The sequence below is a fragment of the Dipodomys merriami genome, unplaced genomic scaffold, assembly GCF_024711535.1.
Source record: "Dipodomys merriami isolate MVZ:Mamm:240054 unplaced genomic scaffold, mDipMer1.0.p SCAF_6, whole genome shotgun sequence".
NCBI classification, from domain to species: Eukaryota; Metazoa; Chordata; class Mammalia; order Rodentia; family Heteromyidae; genus Dipodomys; species Dipodomys merriami.
The window spans coordinates 24,044,474-24,065,108 of record NW_027206179.1 but is presented as its reverse complement, the minus strand read 5'-3'; the positions used below and the strand labels follow the sequence as shown (position 1 = coordinate 24,065,108).

Sequence of the window (20,635 nt, the reverse complement as noted above, 5' to 3'; positions counted from 1 at the left end):
GTTGCTCAAGGACAGTGCCCAGGTCCTGAATTCAAGCCCCAGAACTGGCAAAAAAGAAACTTTTGATAAAATGTACCCATGTTGGAGCTGAAGTACTACATATAAAAAGCATATATGATAAATTGAATGTAGTTTCTTCGTTCTTGTAGTGAAGGTATTCCCTTTGTTTTCTTTTCAGGTTATTATCATAGGTGTAATCCTTTGCCAGTCCGTTTCCATGGTTATTCTCTACAGGCTCTTCCTGTCCCACAGTCTGTACTGGGAAGTTTCTTCGCTTTCCTCAGTAACACTACCACTGACCATATCATCTGCACACAGAAGTCGCCCTCATTTCTGATACTTGATCTTTGTTGAAAGAAAAAGTGATTGGACACAAGAGTGCAATATGGATCAGATATGATTCTTCATACGTTTAGTATGAAAAAATGAACAGTGAAAGCATGTTATTTATACAACTGCATTTAAGCAGTATCAAAACTTAGAAAAGATAAGTAGAATGTTTTGAAATTTACTTAAACAATAAACTTTCCAGAAAGAGTGCTGTTATAAGGTGGTTGAAGCAATTTCCGTGTAGAAATAAATGTGAAAAAGATAATGATATTCTCAGAAGCTATTTAGCACTGACAATGCCTCATATCAATTGCTAACTCAGGTTTGATAGTCTTATAAATAGTAATCAGTTGAATGATTACTTGTTTATACATATCCAAACTAGTTCAGTTATGGAATCAGTGTAGTATACTGAATTTTTTAAATTATTCTTTTATGCTTTAAAGAAAGTGCATTTCACATTAGAGTTGAATTGAAAATGAAATTACTTCAGAAATAAAAATAAAATATGTTCACAGTTAAATGAATAAGCTTTTGTTTATTCATGGGTTTTAGCTTGATTAGCAAAGGATATTGGACAATTTAGACACATGCATTTGTAAAAACAAAGGATTTTAAAATCTGTGCATTTAGGTAAAGGGACAGCAGGTTTATGTGTTTAAAAAGAAGGAAAAGTACTATGCAATATAGTGCTAAAATTTTAATCCTGATATAATTCATTTCTCTTACATTGAATCCCCAATCATAATTAAGCCATATACACAGATTAAATTAACAGAAGCATTTCACATAAACGTTGGCTTCAGTCATCAACTACCCATGAATTCCTGCCCAAGGATACTTAATCAGGATTAAATTTTCTATGAATAATTGAAAAACAAAATACTCACTGGATTTGTTATAATCTGTGTTGGCACTGGATTTTAAGTAGTTGCCATCTTGAATCCTTTGTAATGAAGCCATATTGTGTGTGTGTTTGTGTGTGTGTGTGTTGCCCCCAGTGTGTGTGTGTGTGTGTGTGTGTGTGTGTGTGTGTGTGTTGCCCCCAGATTGAGTAGTTAAAAAATACCAAGTGCCTGAGTAAAGAATTGCTATATGGTTGTCAATATTTGCTGTATAAAATGATTATTCTGCTTAATAGTTACTGATTGGAAATTATTCTGTTGTTGTTTGTCAAGTTGTTCAGGCCTTTTTATTTTTAACCTGTGGCTTATTTAAAAACATTTTTATCTCCTTACTTTTTAAAGCAATAAATGGTGCAATGACTTGGTAATTAAACTTTTCAATTAAATAGTTAATGTAGCCCAGCTTAAAAGTAACTATGGTTTTGTCATTGTTTTTTCCACGCGCATAGTCTCATTGGAAATTAAGCATTCTCCTTCATTTCAAAAGCAGAGTATATATGTTTGTGACTAGTTGAATGATAAAAGAATGAAGGTTAGGGCTGGGAAGGTGGCTCAGTGGTAGAGCGCTTGCCTTGCATGCCTGAGGCCCTGGGTTCGATTCCTCAGCACCACATAAGCAAAAAGAAAAAAGCCGAAAGTGGCACTGTGACTCAAGGGGTAAAGCGCTAGCCTTGAGCTGAAGAGCTGAGGGACAGCGCACAGGCCCAGAGTTCAGGCCCCACAACCGGACCCTCCCAAAAAAACAAAAACAAACAAAAAAAGAATGAAGGTTAGCTTCCTGATTAAATCTCTAATCATCTCTAATAGTTATTTGTATAGCATTCAGGAAGCAAGAGTTACGGGTGAAAACTAGAAAAGTTTGAGGTATGTTTTATTTTACAGAATTAGCTAAGTGGTCATCATTTTTTTAACTGTGTCTCAGCACCAGTTCATGTCTATATTTTGTTTTTCAATGTCTGTTCAACTGACTTACACTTAAAAAAAAATAATAAAGCCTTGGGGGCTGGGATTGTGGCTTAGTGGGAGAGTGCTTGCTTAGCATGCTTGAAGCCCTGGGTTCCATTCCTCAGTACCACATAAAAGCCAGAAGTGGCTCTGTGCAGTTCAAGGGGTAGAGTGCTAGCCTTGACCAAAGACGCTCAAGGACAGTGCCCAGGCCCCAGGTCTGGCAAAAAAAAAAAAAAAGAAGCCTTTTCATAAATTTTGTGAATTTTCAGCAATGGGAAGATAATGTTATGTTGTTTTACACGAAGAACCTAGTCACTATGATGAACATATATGAACATTATTATGCATGTGTTTATGAACCCTCCAGTTTTTTACTTTTTGTTTTTAATGTATAAAATTGCTAAAAAATTATCTTGTTATTTAAGAGCTAATGTTAAATGAGAAGAAGTTATAGATAAACTCTCTGATGAGCAATTGAGACAAAATTTATAGTTCATAGGTCATAATATAGTGTCCCTTCTTTTTTCCTTTCTGAATGTTTACCTGGAGAGTCATCATTGTAGATTACGTAAAGGTAAGGATATAGTTTGAACTATTAAAGATAAAATCTTTTCTATTCCTCTATCAGATAATGTTTATATGCTGATAAACCTATTTTATATTTTTTCTTACAGAATAGCCCTCTCCCATTTTAAAAAACTTTTCTGCTTTTAATGAGATGTGATGTTTAGTTTTATTGACGTATGTGATGTGAATTGCTACTATGACTCAGGCATTTTACCCTGCTTTCCCTACGCTCAATGGCAATAGCCAAGCTCCCAAATCACTGAGAAAAAAAGAAAGCTCTCCTCACCATCGTTTTTCTACTTTACAGTTTCATGATTTAATGAGCACATATCAGGTGTGTTTTTAGTGAGAATGAATGACTATAGGTAATTGAGACTATTGACTGGATTATTAAACCTGTGATTGTGCTGAAATAAAAAATGGGCTTCATTATATAAACTCAACACACTTTAATATTTGAGCCTGCCTTTGAGCCAGGGATTTTTATCTCAGGGCTTGGTGCTTGCCTACTTAAGCCTCCCCTTTTCTTTGTCAGATCTTTGAGGATTTTTTGGGGGGGTGTTTAGTTTTTTGTTTGAGAACCCCTATGATTATAAGAAACAGCCTATCAATTGGGGGTCAGATCTAAGAGTTTATAACATTTGGATTCCAACATGAATTTATGAATGGGACTAAAATAATGAGATTATTTTTTCCAATTACACCTGAAAACTCGAGTGGAAGCACAGTAGCTTGAAGCCCTCTATTATTACTTCCACACGTGGGCAGTCCTTTACAAGGCACCACGGACATCTTGGTGCACACCTAAGTGCCAGGAGGCCAGGAGGGATGGGAAGAAATGGTCCTGCACATGGCAGCCAAAACAGTCTCTTAAAAAAAAAAAAAAGGAAAATTAGCCAGATGTTAGGTATAGGGGAATCTTTGGGCTAATAATTTATTTGTAATTATAAAATTATATAAACATATCAGTCAGACCCAGTTACCACGCCCCTAATAAGAATGCTGCATTTGTCTCCTATTGCAATTAGTAAAAGGGAATTCCCAAACCTGACATTCCTCTCGAGGCCCCATGGGATCCAGGCCCTGCCTTTGCATGCTCTTGTTTTGTACCACTATTTCCTCTCATATCCCCCACCCTTCATGGCCCTCCACCGAAGAACATCCAGTTTATCACTGCCTCTGCACGTTGGCACCAGTCATACTCCTATTGGGATGTTCTTCCAAATCCCGGCGTACCTCTGTGGTAGAAACCATATCCCCAGGTGCTCAGCTCAGATGTCAGAGACCTCAGACCATCCGTGGTGGGTTCTGTGGTGCCAGTTCAGTCCTGCTGGAGACATGTTCCTCAGCATTCCCTCAGAGTCTAGGGCAGCATGGGACACAAGGAATGTTTGATTAAGAGATTTAGGAGACAGAAGTAAAGGGGTAGCCAGTCCCTGTTCTATTGGAAGATCCAAGCAAGGCATGTGGCATGGTTGCAGCTCACCCACAGTGTTGCTTACCTGTTAACTCATCCTGACATGTGGGGCAACACCAGATCTGCAGGAATGCTGCTCCTGCTTCTCCATTGCTTTCTGTCACTCCCAGACCCTGGTTTGTTTTATTCTGTGACCAAGTTCTGAGGACCACACTTTTGTTTAGTCTTAGGTAATGGGAGGACCTGAGACCAGGTGTGGATTCCAACCCATCTTCACAAGTTCCACTTCGTCTTCATGGGAGGCTTCAGGCTTTTCCCCACTCTACATCTTTCTTTCCTAACTGCCAGACACCATTGTGGGGGCTTGAACTTGGTGGGGGCGCTGTCCCTGAGGTTTTTGTTCTACCACTTTAAGCCTACAACTCCACTTCTGGTTTTCTGGTGGTTAATTGAAGATAAGAGTCTTAGGGACTTTCTTACCCAGGCTGGCTTCAAATTGCAATCCTCAGATCTCAGCCGCCTGAGTAGCCACCAGCACCGGGCCGTAAGTCCCTTATTTTTAAACACTAACACTGTGTTACATCCTAGTGTTTCTCCTTTTCTGATCATACCCTAATCAGTAAGTCATCCTATTTAATACTGCCTCCCCCTTCCTAACTGCTCATCTTGTCACCTAGTCCTCCATTTCTTTATTCTACTATATCTTCTTGGTTGGTCCCCTCCAATATCAATGATAGTTAATTAAAATGTAAGATCTAAGGGCATTTCCCTTATTGTCTAATGTGCATTTCCTAGCACCTAGAACATTTCTGGTGTACTTTTGAGTAAATGAACAAAGCAACTCTGAAAAAGTTGCACATATATCCTTAGCAATGTAGCTAAGTTTTTAAAAAGTAATTAATAGAACCTTTTACAGTGCCTTTAATAATGCTTTACTTGCTCTTTAATTATATGGAACTCATAAGTATATAAAATCTTGAGTAGTCAATAGTAGTTATCAAACTTACCAATAAAACTCACTAGTTATGAGCAGGTGCCTCAAAATGTCACAGAGGCAGTTTCCTTTTATTTTGTATCCAATGTGGACCATTGTGTCTATTTTCTTAGTCCACCACACCTAGAGGCACTAACTTCTAAGAGTTTTTCAGTCCGCTGAAAGGAATGTTGGCGTTGGTGGAAGGAACTATGAAGAAACAGGAAACGCAAAATGACAACCCATCCTAGGAGTCATTTAGTGGGGGGTGAAAATAGCCCTATCTCCACAGACCCAGGGAGCTTTATTTCTCAGTGTAATTCATAACAGTGGCCCTGTGGTCGAGAGAAGATCAAGGTATAAATTGTTTGATAGCCTCTGACAAATGTACAAATATATTGTAATTTTTTCTTGTTAAATAGATATTAGATACACATTGCACAAAAATCAAAAAGTTTAAAAGGGTTTAGAAAAGAGGTGTTAAGTAAGTAAAAGTCCTCTCAACCACTTCTTTTCCCCAGATCCAATCTCTGTTACCTGAAGTTTCTTTGTTTTACTTTGTTGTTGGTCATGGGGCTTGAACTCTGACTCTGGACCTGGGCTTGTCCCTGAGCTCCTCAGCTCAAAGTGAGCACTCTACCACTTGAGCTACAGCACCAGTATTCTGGTTGTTTATTGAGGATAAGAGTTTCACGGACTTTCCTGCCTGGGCTGGCTTTGAACTTCAATCCTCAGATCTCAGTCTCCTGAGTAACTAGAATTACAGGCGTGAGCCACCAACGCTGGGCTTTACTCAAAGTTCCTTGCTTATCATTCTAGGGATGGCCCAGTGCATATGTGAACATGCCTATGTATGAAACACAAATTGTAGCATGCCCTGCAGTTGTTCTATTTTTTGTATCAGATACATAGAACTCTCTTACATGATTGTACTTGAATTGTCTTTATCAGTTCTCTGTTAATAGACATGGTTGGTTTCTACTCTTTTGCTATTATAGATAAGGCTGAAATTAAGACTGGAATTTGGAATTTGCTTCGTCTTCTTTCCCTCCTCTCAGATCCTCCCACACCACTTCTTAGGTCTAACTTCTTGGGATTTCCCAAGTGATTGAATGGTATTTTTTGTGATTCATGATAGACCTGATAGTTAACACTGGAAAGATGAATCTGGATGGGAGTTGGTCACACCAGCAAGAACAGCCATATGTTTAAAGGATTGGGACCTTGAATCACATGACATCAGTTGAATGTTTATTGAAGAGAAACTGAAGATAGAGTTGGAACCTATGGCCAATGCCTCAATCATGCCTGGGTAATGAAACCCCAATAGAAACTCTGGACACTGAGGCTCAGGTGAACTACTTTTGGTACTCTATGTGTTGTCACAAGTCAGTGTTCTTAGAGGGTCATGTTCTCTAAGGACACAGAGACTGTGTTGGGGATCTACTCAGATCTCACCCTGTGCCTGTCTTCTTTCAGCTGTTTTGCTTTATTGTTCTTTTGCTCTAATAAACTGTAATTGTATGTATAGTGCTTCCCTTTGTTCTGAGTTGTTCCAGTGAATTAGCAAACCCCAGGGGCCTAGGAGAGCATGTAGTCAGTTGGTCAGAATTGAGGATGCAATACCTTAAGTTGTTTCTGCTAGTGTCTGAAGTAAGTGCAGTCATGGGGAGAATTAAACTGTGATGTTTGGCTTCACTTCTGGTAGTTGGTGGTAGAAATCATTGCAAATATCCCTTTGTGGTGTTACCTGCCAATCTGATAAATAATAACTAATCTCATGATAGTTTTTATGGCCATTTCTCTAGTTAATTTCTATGTTTGAAAACCATTTCCTTTCTAGTTCTGTGATCTGTCTGTTCATCCTTTACAAATTTTTCTTTTGGGCTGATTGTCCTTTTATTGATTTATTAAAGCTCTCTTAAGAGAGTGAGTTTAAAATGTGATGAGTTTAAAATGTGTTTTCTGTTTTTACCCTACTTCATTAATGATATATATTTTTGCACTTTTTTTTTCAAATACAGACAGGATTATCAGCCTTCTTTCTTTTCTCTCTTCCTTTCTTCCTTCTGATTCTGATATGCTTCCAATTTCACAAGTAGAAGAGCCTTACTTTTTTGAGATTAGTTTTATATGTTTACATTTTTGATCTGCTTGGGAATTTATTTTCTATAAAATATGTACTAAGGATCTGTTTCTTCAAGCAGTTACTTAGTATAACACCATGTATTATGAAATCTGTAATTTCTTCACTGATTTGCTTGTAACTTTTAAGGCTGTTCATTGAACTATTGACTCATGATCTAATACCATACTGTTTCAATTATTATAATAGTCAAATGTGGTTGACTAGTCTTACGATTTTTCCCATTAAAAAAAATCCCATTACTGCCCGGCACTGATGGCTCATACCTGTAATCCTAGCTACTCAGGAGGCTGAGATCTGAGGGTCTCAGTTCAAAGCCAGCCTGGGAAGGAAAGTCTGTGAAACTCTTATCTCCAATAAACCACCAGAAAACCGGAAGTAGTGCTATAGCTCCAGTGGTAGAGCACTAACCTTGAGCTGAAGAGCTAACTCAGGCCCAGAGTTCAAGCCCCACGATGGACCAAGAAAAAAAAATACCATTACTGTTGTTTATTTTTTCATATAAATGTTAGAATTCATTTGTTCTGATTTTTTAAAAAATACATTGGTATTTAAAGTAGAATGTTAAATATGCATATTAGCTTAAGGAGATTTGGCTTTCTTAATATATGAAAGTTAAGCCTACAGATGCCAGCTTCATCCCATTGGCTCTTCAGCCAAGCATCTCCTCTCCTGTCTGAAACTGGTCATTTCCATACTGTTTTTAGAAATTGGAATGAAATACTTTTCTATTTTTCTCGTGTAACTATTTATCATTTTTAAAGACTTCTTTGTATAAATCTTACATATTTCTTGATATTCCTGCATATTTTAATGTTTGCCTTCATTATACTTTGTGTATTTACTATTATTTTACAAATGAATCTAATGTGTGTCCAGTCACCTAATCAAATTCTAATAGTTGTAACAAATTTCCTTTGGTTCTCTTGTGTATTCTAGGTAAACACATTTGTTATCTTCAAATAATAATTATTTTTGTCTTCTTTCCATCATGTACCTCTCATTTTTGTTCCTTATTGTTGCTTCCATAATGGTCCATTAGTTCTGATAAACAGGTATGGTAGGAGGATTTTTACATTCTACACAGAGTGGTTCCAAGTAGACATTGAAGAGTTAAATCTGTATATCTTAAACATTAGGGCAGCAATTAAACCTGCCCTGTCTGACTTTGAACCTCTATCCTCAGATCTCAGCATCGTGACTTGCTAGGATTATAGGGATGAGCTACTGGTATCCAGCAAGAATTTTTTTTTAATGATGCAACCATATGCTATCAGCAAGAAAATCATTTCCAATATAATGATATAGGTGCATTAAAAATAAAATAATGGGAAAGTTATACTCATGTCTCAATGTGGTCTAGTTTTATAAGAAAATACCGTAGAGCAGGGACTTACAAGTGACAGATGTTTATTGTTTTCAGTTCTGGAGGCTGGGAAGTCCAAGATGAAGGTAACAGAAAATTCTTATTGAAGAGAGCTTGCTCTCTGTTGCATCATTATATGGCTGACCTGGTGGGGCTTTGAGTCCTTCTGGTCTCTTTTTAAAGGCATTAATCCAATTCATTATGGCTTAGCTCTCATACCCTAAACAGCTTACAAAGGCCCACTTCCCAGCACCATCACATTGAACATCAAATTTTGACAGGTGGGTAGAGAGGACACCAACAGTTAGAACAAAGCATAAGGCAAACAAAATGAAAGTAGAATGGCTATATTATCAAAGTAGACTTTATATAATAAAATTATCATAAGGAAGATACGAAAGGAAGATGCCAAACTCATCTCAAGTGCATGCGCTAAAAACCAACAATTGGAAGAAGTAAATCATAGTTGGCGTTTTCAAAACTTTTAGTAATCAATAGATTTAGAACATCAGAATACAGAATCACTAAATAGCGCTATCAGTCAACTAGATCTTTTTTTTTTTTTTTGCCATAAGTCATTCAATCCAAGGGCAGCAAAATACTTGGTTCCTCAGGCATACATAGACCATTCACCAAAACAGACCAAACCCTGGGTCATAAACCTCAACTTGCTCAGCTGGCACTGTACCACTGGAGCCATACCTTGAGCCTGGTTTTTTGCTGGTTAATTAAAAGTGAAGTCTCAGACTTTTCTGCCCAGGCTGGCTTGAAATTTCCATCCTCTGATCCTATCTTCCTAAGTAGCAAGGATTACAGGTTGTAACTACCAGTACCTGGCTGATAATGTTTTTTCTTTCTTTTTTTTTTTGTTAATATGGAAAATAATATTCACAGGTTAGTTATTCTTTTTTTGGTTTTTCTTTTTTTGGGGGGAAGGGTGGTGGAGGTAATGGCAATGAGACTAAAACTCAAGACCTTGTTTTGTTAACAGGTAACTCTTCCACTAGAGCCTCAACCCCAGTTTGGTTTTCATTATATTTTAGATAGATAGGGTCTGATTGAGCTTCCAACCATAATCCTCCCTTATAGCTAGATTACAGATGTGTGCTGCCATACCTTGCTGCTAGTAGATTTCTTGATGTTAAATGTATCATTCAATACATTTTTTACAAGTTTTGCTTTCCCAAACTGAGGAAATGTAAAAACAAACTACTTTGGGGTTACTTCCAAGGGCATAAACTTTACCACTGTAAAGTTTGATTCATTCTTTGAGAAGGTCTTTTGGCTTATTTCATATTCTAAAAGGTATATATGTAAAAGCAGCTATGTTTTTGAGCTTTTTCTTGCCTAATACATCACATATAGTTCAGAGTTATTGCTGCTAGATGGTTCCGTACATGGCTGGTTAAAACAAAAGGCACTGAGCCAATTTCCAGTGGTTCACACCTATGATCCTGTGACAATCCTGTGGTGATCCTATGAGGATCATGGTTCAAAGCCAGCCCAGGCAGGAAAGTCTGAGAGATTCTCATCTCCAATTAACCACCAGAAAACCAGAAATGATACTGTCGCTCACAGTCATAGAGTGCCAGTCTTAAGCAAAAGAGCTCAGGGACAGTGCCCAGGCCCACAACCAAAAAAAAAAAAAGAATAAAAGATGCTCAAGTCTTTTGTACCTCAAAGATGTTATGATATACTTTAAGGACTATAAACTTTATGGAGGAACAGCCCTGAAAAAACCTAGCTCTGCCAGCTTCTGTAATCTAGTTCAAAGGCATGTAGCATACTAGGCACACTGAGGAGAGACCTTATAGGATAGAGTGAGAGATGACGGACTCCCTGGATTGTTGCAGATTATAGGTGGTGTTTGGGTCTTCACAGTACAATGTCCACTGTAGACTTGAAGGATATGTGTCAGATTTTCAGTGAACTTTAAGATTATTCTTATTTGTCCATAAAAATATTTAAATGCCCCTGGAATGAAATGTTTGCTTTACATATGTGGTTAGAACAGAAAGTAGGTGTGATTGGAACATGTTCAAGAGTTTAATTCACACAGGACTGCATTCCAACTAACTCCCACATAAAACAGTAAACTGTTACATCTCTTGCCTAGCCCATGAACCTCATAGATTTTCAGAAGATTAGTTTTAAGACTTACTCAGAAACCAGTAATGTAGAAAAAGTTTTGTGCAGGGGAATTTTTTTTCAAAACTTAAAAATGGATCTTTTTAAAATGGAAAGTGATTCCCTTCTGAATACACCACAAATTGCAAAAAAAAAAAAAAACAAACAAAAAACAAAAAAAAAAAAAAAAAAAAAACAACTTAGGTTCCTCATCAAAAAAGGTAAATCATTGTTTCAGGTTTCACAGAAATAAGTGATATTCACCTGTGTCCTAACAAGTCTACATTCGATGGTTCCTTTTGGGAAATATATACAGTGTTTTGAAATAGTCCCTAGGTTTTAAACACACAGCAGAAATCGAAGATTTTGCTCCAGTTTTGATTTCAGCCCCATCCAGTGCTCTCTCATCTTTTTGAATATGAATTCCCTTCCAGAAAACATTTCACCTTCCAGGAACCTGTTTCTCTGATGTAACCACTCCTTGCTCTATCCAGTGAGATCTCCTTTGGATTAAAGGGGGAATAAATTCACTGTTTGCTCCCAAGCAGATGTCTTCCCCCAGGGCTCTGTTTTAAGTCAATAAGGTAATATTTGTCTTGTTAATTTTCATACTTTGATTCTTTATCATAATGCTGTTTGGTGTTTCTGGTTCTTATGATACTCTCCTGTCAACTCAAGCATCTGCCAAGTTCCAATAACTGCTACATGTCTAAACTGCATTATCTTGCTAGTCTTGGCTCTGTCTGAACATCAGAAAACAGCCAAATACCACACAAAACATTTCAGCTTGTGGATATGTCCCGCAAGCAGGAATTACACCTTGGGTGGAGTTGACAGCAGCCACGGGGAGCTCTTCTGCACTCTGCATCATTTGTACACACGCCGTGTAATATGTGCCGGAGGAGAACGGAGCACCAGATGACTGCAATAACATCACTAAAGGTGTGCCTTTCTGCCTATAAACCCCTGTTTAAATGGGTTATTGTGTTTGAAGTGATTTATTACAATCTTTAGAAAATGAAATATGAACACAGGACAAGGGGTGTGGAAACCAAGGTATGAAATGGTATGTTTTATGTAGAGGAGTAATCAGGAAATAATGAGCATGCATTCTAATCAGAGTCAAGTCGCTACAGCAGATTGAAAAGACTTCCTTTTATTGCAGGTTGAACCTGCGCAGCGCTGGACTTGTGCGGTAATGAAGTGGTGCTACGTTCCTCTGCATCTGATTTTATGAGAGCTTTATGTGTCGGTGGGACTTCCCTCTTTATGCATTCATGTTTTGGTTTTAATATATTTGCTTTGAGTTCGATTATTTTTAATAAGCTGAAGCTTCATGGCATGAATGTGAGATGAGCACTGAGTTATGAGTGGCTGGAGTGAGGGAGGAGTCAGGAAAGGAAAACTGTATCCTGCCGGGAGGGTCAACTTGCTTTTCATTAAAAAGGAAATGCTTTTTATCTCCACATACATGATGACATTTTTTTTCCCTAGGTAATTTTCTTATGTTTGACCTTTTCTATTCATTCTTTTCCTTTATAATTTTTAAGAACTTTGCCCATAATTCATATTGGAAATATTTGTCTTGCTTTGTAATTTGTTTTTCAGTTTTGTATAGGTATATTTATATATACACATGTGTATATTCACATACACACACTAATCTATTGTGAATATGTATGTGCATATTCAGAACGTCAATGTTTTCTTTTTAAGATATATATTATCTTTAAGTAGCATTTCTTATTTTTTCTATTATTTGAAGTAGTTCTAATGAGGGGTTTCAATTCAGCATGTCAGTTTATGAATACAATGCATCTTGACCAATGTCATCCCTTTTATCATTCTCCCCCAATCCCTTCCAACCCTACCTGAAAATGTTTTCATATAGTCAAATACATGACATTTTTCATTTGGAATTTGTGCCTTTGATGTCTTCCAATATCCTAAGATTTTTATCAATTTCTGTGTTTTTACTCATGGGTTCAGCTAGATTTCTTTCAATCAATTCTTTAATGAACTTGATATTTATTTTTATGCAACACAACAGTTCTCATCCAAGTTTTTGTATTAGAATCACATGAGAAAAAGTATGTCTAGATTTCCTCCTAGCCAAATTCATTGAGCATATTTGAGGCTGGGCTTTGATCACTGCATTCTCTCAGAATTTCTGCAGGTCACTCATGACATATAAGCCAGAATCAAGAACACCTGGTAAAGAGTGAGGAAGAGAGACAGCATTATATTTTGTGAAATTGTTTCAGTCCACCTTGCAAAGAAACCATTGATAAATGTTTATTAATATGAAAATAGTCATGATAAGATGAGTACAGTTGAAAAATATGGGTGTAACATTGATGTATATCAACACTCTTTGTTTTATGCTACCACATTAGTACAATAGACAAAAAGTACAATCAAATCTTAACTATCTGAGGATAGTGGGATTTTATGTATGTATGTATGTATGTATGTATGTATGTATGTATGTATGTATGTATGTATGTATGTATTGGTCATGGGGCTTGAACTCTGGGCCTGGGTGCTGTCCCTCAGCTCTTTAGCTCAAGTCGAGTACTCTTGCCACTTAAGCCACAGTGCCACTTCCAGCCTTTTCTGCTTATGTGGTTCTGAGGAATATCAAACCCAGGGCCTCATGCATGCAAGGCAAGCACTCTACCACTGAGCTACCTTCCCAACCCATTGGATTTTAATTTTCTTATTTTTAAATAATTTTTTATTGTGAAAATACTGTACAGTGGGGTTACAATCACATGAACACAGTATTGAGTAAATTTCTTATCAAGCATTGTTGCCTCCTCCTTTGTTTTCCCCCTACCATCCCTTCCTTCCCATCTCCATGACGACATTCTCCCCCACTCTGGATTTTAATTTTCATATTTATTTTTTCTTATTCTTTTATACATTTTCCCAAAATCTTTACAAAAGCTGTGGACTGCTCCTTATAATGAGAAAAAAACAGTTGGAAAAGAATATTAACTTTGAAAAACCAAGACTAATTTCTAACACTAAAAAATTACGTAAAGAAGTACTAGAAGGGTTTCAGCTATGCCATTATCCTTAGATTGAGTTTGTCACTTGCAAAAGTGGACTATTAGTGAGAACATACATAGATGTTACTGTCTTTACTGCTTCTGCTTATTTATTTATTCTACATACATATATATTTACTTAAATTATAACCAAGGCTAAGAAATGTACGCATTATCCTGCCCATGTAATTGTAACTCCTGTGTACAGTATGTTCACAAATAAAATTAAATTAAATTAAAAAAATTATAACCAAGGCTTTTGTGATACTGAGATCTGAACTCAGGGCCTTATACTTGTTCCACGATTGCTCTACCACTTGAGTCATACCTGTAGCCATTTTGGTTCTGGCTATTTTTTTTTTTTTTTTTGTGATTCTAGATTCTTTTTTTTTTTTTTTGTGAACACACTGTACAGAGGGGTTACAATTACATGGGCAGGATAATGCGTACATTTCTTATCAAGCATTGCAACCTCCTCCTTTGTTTACCCTTCACATCCCTTCCCAGCCTCCCCCCGCCAATCTTCCCCCCCCCCCACCTCCCCGCCACTATTTTTGAGATAGGGTCTTGATTTTTGTTCTTGGCCTTGGTCACAATCCTGTTTATATTTGTGAACATACCTAGGATGACAGGCACACACCACCATGCCCAGCTTTCTTTCTATTGAGATGGAGGGGTGGAGTCTTAGGAAGGTTTACTCAGGCTGCCCTTGAACTCCAGTCTTCTCTATCTCAGCCTCTCCAATAGCTATTTATGCCTGGCATAACTGATTTTAAGTTCACTAATTTTTTTCCTTACTATAACTTATCTATGAGATTGAAATATAGTTTTGAGATGACTGATAAAAAGAACTTATATATTTCAGCATTTGATTTAAAAAAATTAAGTGCTTCTCTGGTCAAAGGACCAAAGAAGGAATCACAGTAGCCAATATGTTTTTGTTTAATCTTATCATTGCACAATTCTTATTTTTTTACAGGAAACCAATTTAATGATAAGATTTTGCATCTATATGGGATATATAAAAGTCACAGAGATTAAGAATTTAAGACACTTAAGACACATTTAGTCCTCTTGACAATTGACAGGGCTTTTTTTTTTTTTTTTTTTTTTTTTTGTGGAGCTTGAACTCTGGGCCTGGGCGCTGTCCCTCAGCTCTTCAGCTCAAGGCTAGTGCTCTACCACTTGAGCCACAGTGCCACTTCTGGTTTTCTGATGGTTAATTGGAGATAACAGTCTCACAGTCTTTCCTGCCCGGGCTGACTTTGAACCACAATCCTCATATTTCAGTCTCCTAAATAGGTGTGAGCCATACGCACCTGTCAGACAGGGCTCTCTTGAAGACATTTATTTCATCTGAGCTTGACAGAAGTCGAATTAGGTGGATGGAAATTTTATTTTTTATTGAATCTAAAATTATTTTAAAGATTGGCCACTAATTTAAGGAAAATCTAATTATGATGTATCCAGTTTCAGAGATTTGAAAATTTGAAAAGTATGTGCATCTTAGAATCAATGAAAGACAGAGGTAATTCTCTTCAACCAAGAATAGAGAAAGAAGAGTATATACTTGCCCAGTATTAATATCCAGATTTTCCTACACTGTATCATTAAATCATAAAGATGACAATTGAGATTACTGACAATTGAGATTACATGATAATTGGTTAGATTTACTTAGTCCAAATGATAAGGGGAACTATGGTAGGATTGTTAGAGTCCATGTCTTCTTTTCAATCCAAGTGACACTCAGGAGATCTATTCAGAAATATTTATGTCTGCCATGTCAAATATAACCCTGGATTCCTTGAAAGTTTTTTGACCTTGACCTCAAAAACATCTATACCACTGGGAAGAATTGTTACAATGCTCTGTCCTGAAATAAAAACATACAATACTCTGTATGCAGCATTGGCATGTAGCCTTCTCGATACAGTTTTCTTTAAAAGAAAATGAAGTTCTAAAACTTGAATCAGTATTTTGTTTATGTTCAGGTCCAAATGGTCTTATAAACCCATGCGAAATAACATAGGAGACAAGACTACTCATCTATTTAAAGGAGCTTGACAAGGTGTCAAAGAGGAATTGCACTGACTCTTATTATTATGTTCACCAAAATAACCAATATTTGTTTAATAAAATTGACTTCTCTTTTTTTTTTTTGGGTCCGGTCGTGGGGGCTGAACTCTGGGCCTGGGCACTGTCCCTTGGCTCTTCAACTCAAGGCTAGCACTCTACCACTTGAGCCACAGCGCCACTTCTGGCTTTTTTCTTTTTGCTTATGTGGTGCTGAGGAATTGAACCCAGGGCCTCATGCATGCAAGGCAAGCGCTCTACCAATGAATCACCTTCCCAGCCCCTTGACTTCTTCTCAAAGGTCATATTTATCAGTATTAAATAATGTGTAATTTTAAAGGTGTAGACAGAGTAATCTTGAGAAAAAGAACAAAATCTTCATATGACTTGATGGTAAGACTTACTGTAAAGCTTCTATAATCAAGATTATATGGCTTTAGTGTAAATACAGAGGAGCAGGTCAGTGAGACAGAATGTAGGGTCCAGAAATCCAGCCCCATGCAGATAATGAATGGTTTACAGCAAAAGTACCAAGACAATGAAGCTCAGAAAGGCCAGGGCAGCAATGGCACTCATATGATGATAAAAGTATGGAAAAATGATGAACCTAGATTCCCACTCAGACCTCATCCAAAAGGTTAATTTGAAAGGACACGAATTTAAGACATAAAAACTAAAACTATAAGACTTCTCAAAGAAAATTTTGTGGCCTTTTTGTAAGCAAAAGTCTTTAAGACATGAAAAAAAGATCACTAAGAGGCAGGTGCTTGTGGCATACACCTATAATCCTAGCTACTCATAAGAGGCTGAGATCTGAGAATTGTGGATCAAAGCCAACCTGGGAAGGCAAATCCCCAAGATTCTTATCCCCTACTTAACACCAAAAAGCTAGAAGTAGAGGTGTGGCTCAAGTGATAGAACACCAGCCTTGAGAAAAAAAATAAGGAGCAGTGTTCAGGCCCTGAGTTCAAGTCTCAGTACCAGCGCATGCATGCACACACACACACACACACACACACACACACACACACACACACACACACACACACACACATAATATCAGAAGATGCTGAAAATTAAAACTTTATCTACTGAATAAACAAAAAGATGAATGACAAGCCACAGAATCCACAGAAGCCACAAACTGGTACAAAACACACACACTGTCTCTCTACCTCTGTGTCTCTGTGTCTGTTTATAGACAGATAGACAGATAGATGATAGGTTTTATCTTGAATAGATAAATAAGTTCTAAAATTAAAGGGAAAAAACATTTATTTAGGCTGATGCTAAAAAAAAGAAAGAAAGAAACATGATTAAGCACATAGGAAAGTATCAATTTAAGGTAGTAGGAAAATACAGGCCAAAATCAAGTATCATTTTACACCTTCATTGTTTTTCTTCATGCATTTGTTGTTGTTATTATAAAAGCGTTGTACAGAGAGGTGAAGAAAAAGTACATCTCTTTTTAAACAATGCCATCCCTCCCATCGCTCCCCATTTTTCCCTCCTGTCCCCACCCACTATATAGTTCATTTTCAGTGTAGTATCTAGTGAATACCACTGCTGCATTTGTCCACCCTTTGTTCCACCATTTGTGTCCCCACCCAGAAAGATAAATTAACAAACCCTCCCAAAGACAGATGGATGAGCAAACAAGACAAAAGGAAAAGAAAACAATAGCAACAATGATGGGAAAAACCTCTTGTTTTCATTTTCTGGAGTTCATTTCAATAAATATTATTTTATATGATCAGATGCATATTTTTTGTTTGTTTTCTTCTCCTTTGGTCTCACTGACTTCACATCTTTGAAAATGGATGAAATTAATAGGTGAGTTTCCAAGTGGGAAAACTCAAATGCGTTGCTGAAGCACAAAATGGAGGTGGGAAATAACACAAACATGTTGGAAATTGTATTGGCACTTCCTTATACCGATAAACATGCATTTATTGATAGCCATTCTACGCTTAATCTTTAGCTTAAAAAGACACAGAAACAAAAAAGAAAAACAACCATACATTTCCAAAGTTCATTGACTGAATAAGGATCACCACTTTATTCAAAATAGTCAAAACCTGGGAACCACCCAAATATCCATAAATAAAGTAAATAAGCGCTATGTGATTATCACTCAGCAAAAAAGGGGGGGTGTAAATACTGACATCCAACAATATAGAGTAGGCTTTATATTTTCCTGTGAAGGTTTTCATTTACATTCATGTAAAGTTTTACAAGCAGGCAAAACTATTCTAGTGTGATAAAAATATGAACAGTGAGAACTGGTCAGAGGAAAACAGAAGGGAATAGTCTGAGATGACGGAAATATTACCTTTAGGTGTTGCTTGCATGTATGTACACATTTATCAAAATTCACCAATGCGTCCTTACTGCACACTCAGGATGTACTGTCCTGGAAGGAATGGGGGTAGTTGACTCTAGAATTCTGCTTACCACAGATACAGTGTGTCAAGAACTGGGACAGAAAATAGACAAAAGGGGGCAGTTTCTTTGGAGGTAAGTATTGAATTATATTTCTAAGATATTGCTTTTATAGTGCCCGTTTGTCGTGTGGATGGGGAATAACCATATTTGTTAACTATCTACCTATTACCCAGGGGTTTTGGCACACACTCTCTGGCAGCCCAGATCTTACCCAGTCACCTTCCTAATAACTGTACTCACGCAAATGAATGAAAATAGAAGTTGGGTGGATGCCAACAGAATCTTGTAATTGCTTTGTGTCATTACAATCATAATGTAAACATTGCCATTTTATGTGTTCTAATCTTACTTGTAGTTTTGAATAGGTGTGTATACACACCCATATCTGGAAATAATATAAAATTCTTTCCCATTACATAGTTGCTTCTAAGCACTACGAGATATTCCTGTGAAGAATATGTATGAACGATTTTCTTTAAATAGTTCATTAATAGTACAGATGTATTTAATGCTTTCTCTGGCTGTAGGACAGAAACCAAACCACATTCTTTCTTGGGCTTTGAATGCTAAGAAGAAGCATCTTTGTAATGATAGGCTATTACGGGCCTCTCCAGACTGTGACCTCATGCTGTAAAAGGCAGTTTATGTGCTACCTGACACGACACTCCATAATCCACGTCTTGAATATCATCACATTCTGCACTGACAGCACGCAGGTTGGCCTTTTATAAGAAGAGTACGTAATAGAGCTGCCCAATTGCCCCCACAAAGATTGAAACAGTTGCCAGCTGAGCAGAAGCACTGCCCCGGGGCCCTCTAGAGCCCTCTTCAACTGCAAAGGCAACTTCAAACACCCTGGTGGATGGCTTCATTAGCAGCTTGTTTGGATAGCATTTTCACACTATAAGATAAAAATGTTCTGAAGAGTTTGTTTAGGTCTCCTAATGAGTATTTCATCCCAGCTGGAGCAAGCACACAGAAGAATACTATACAAACAATCCTCCCATCAACTCGCTTGCCATTGTGTTCCACTGGTGTGTAGATGGTAGGCTTAGACTACACATTGGCAACAGAACTCCACTCAACCACAGTTTTCTTTGCCACATGAAACAACCAGATTCCCCACTTGGATTCTAAGACTATATAGTCCATAAGACATTAAATTAGATCAGTTTTTATGTGCTGCTCATCTAATTTTAGGATTTTCAACTCCCCCTTTTAAAGGCTTTTATTGGGCTGAGCCTTTACATGGGATATAGAATTATAAGGTTTACAAATAAGTATGTTTTTTGCTGTGTTGTATGATGATTTTAATTTATGAGTTTAAGGGGAAAAAATCTTTGAAGTGTATCAGCCCTTACATGTTCAGCAGATCTGCAGGGTCAGGCCCTTCATTTGCATTTTTCTATTTTCTTTGGCTCAAAATAGATTTGATTTAAAAAAAAAAAAAGAACAACTTTGGCACAAGATAAATCCCTAATAGGATTTTATTGCTTCTGTTATTTAAGGAAAACAATGTTATGCTTTGAGGTGTGATTAACTCATAAGTAAGGCAGCCACTTTTCAGATTTTTTTTCTTTCATATTCACCCATCAGATCCCACATGGTGTCTGGTGTGTTGGAAGTGTGCAGTGTACTTTGTTCTCACATCTATCAAGAAACAAAATTCAGCACCATTTTGTTTCTCTCCAGATGGCAAGAAATGAGTCTTCCTAGTTTACTAGGCATGAGGTCTTATGCATTGAAAAAGCTAAAGTTTGCCTAAAATTATATTTAAAGTCTTACTTGAACTGTAAGAAATGTAGGGTTACACTTGATATGCTAGAATTGATTTGTCCCAGCCTGACTCAGGAATAGCTACTATAGTGACCAGATTTTGCTGTTACACATTTATCTCTCTGTGTAAATATGGGGAAAATCAGATGGATTATGGAGTGTATAATTGACCTGGAACATCATTATTTGTCTTTGTCTAGTTTGTTTGGAAGAATGATTATTGGCTTAATTACCATCAATGATCAGACAGGATGAGACTGAATTCTTTCTTTGGTCTCAATTTATTCTTCTCTTTTCTTCTTTCCTTCTCTCCTTCCCTCCCCCTCCTTATCCCTCTCTCTTTTTTCTTCCTTCTTTCCTTCCTTATCTTCCTTCCTTCCTTCCTTCCTTGTTTCTTGCTTTCTTGTTTTTCCTTCTTGATTTCCTTTTTTTTTTTTTTTTTGCTATGTTAGACAAGTACTCTACCACTGAGTTACACCCTTTGCCAGACATTTTAATGTTTCTTA

General features: G+C 37.1%; 1 protein-coding gene across 5 annotated transcripts in view; it reads left to right on the top strand.

Moving 5' to 3' along the window:
• Gpr180 (G protein-coupled receptor 180) overlaps positions 1-6,984 on the top strand; it is a 30,651-nt gene extending 23,667 nt beyond the window's left edge. For 3 of the 5 annotated variants that reach the window (XM_070002738.1, XM_070002735.1, XM_070002739.1), the window contains exons 9-10: positions 179-2,757; positions 6,139-6,984. In XM_070002738.1, coding sequence (XP_069858839.1) covers positions 179-337 — 159 coding nt within the window. In that variant the 3' untranslated portion in view covers positions 338-2,757; positions 6,139-6,984. The remainder of the gene's footprint in view (positions 1-178; positions 2,758-6,138) is intronic. The other 2 variants (XM_070002737.1, XM_070002736.1) reach the window with 2 other exon arrangements.
• Positions 6,985-20,635: the final 13,651 nt, after the last annotated feature.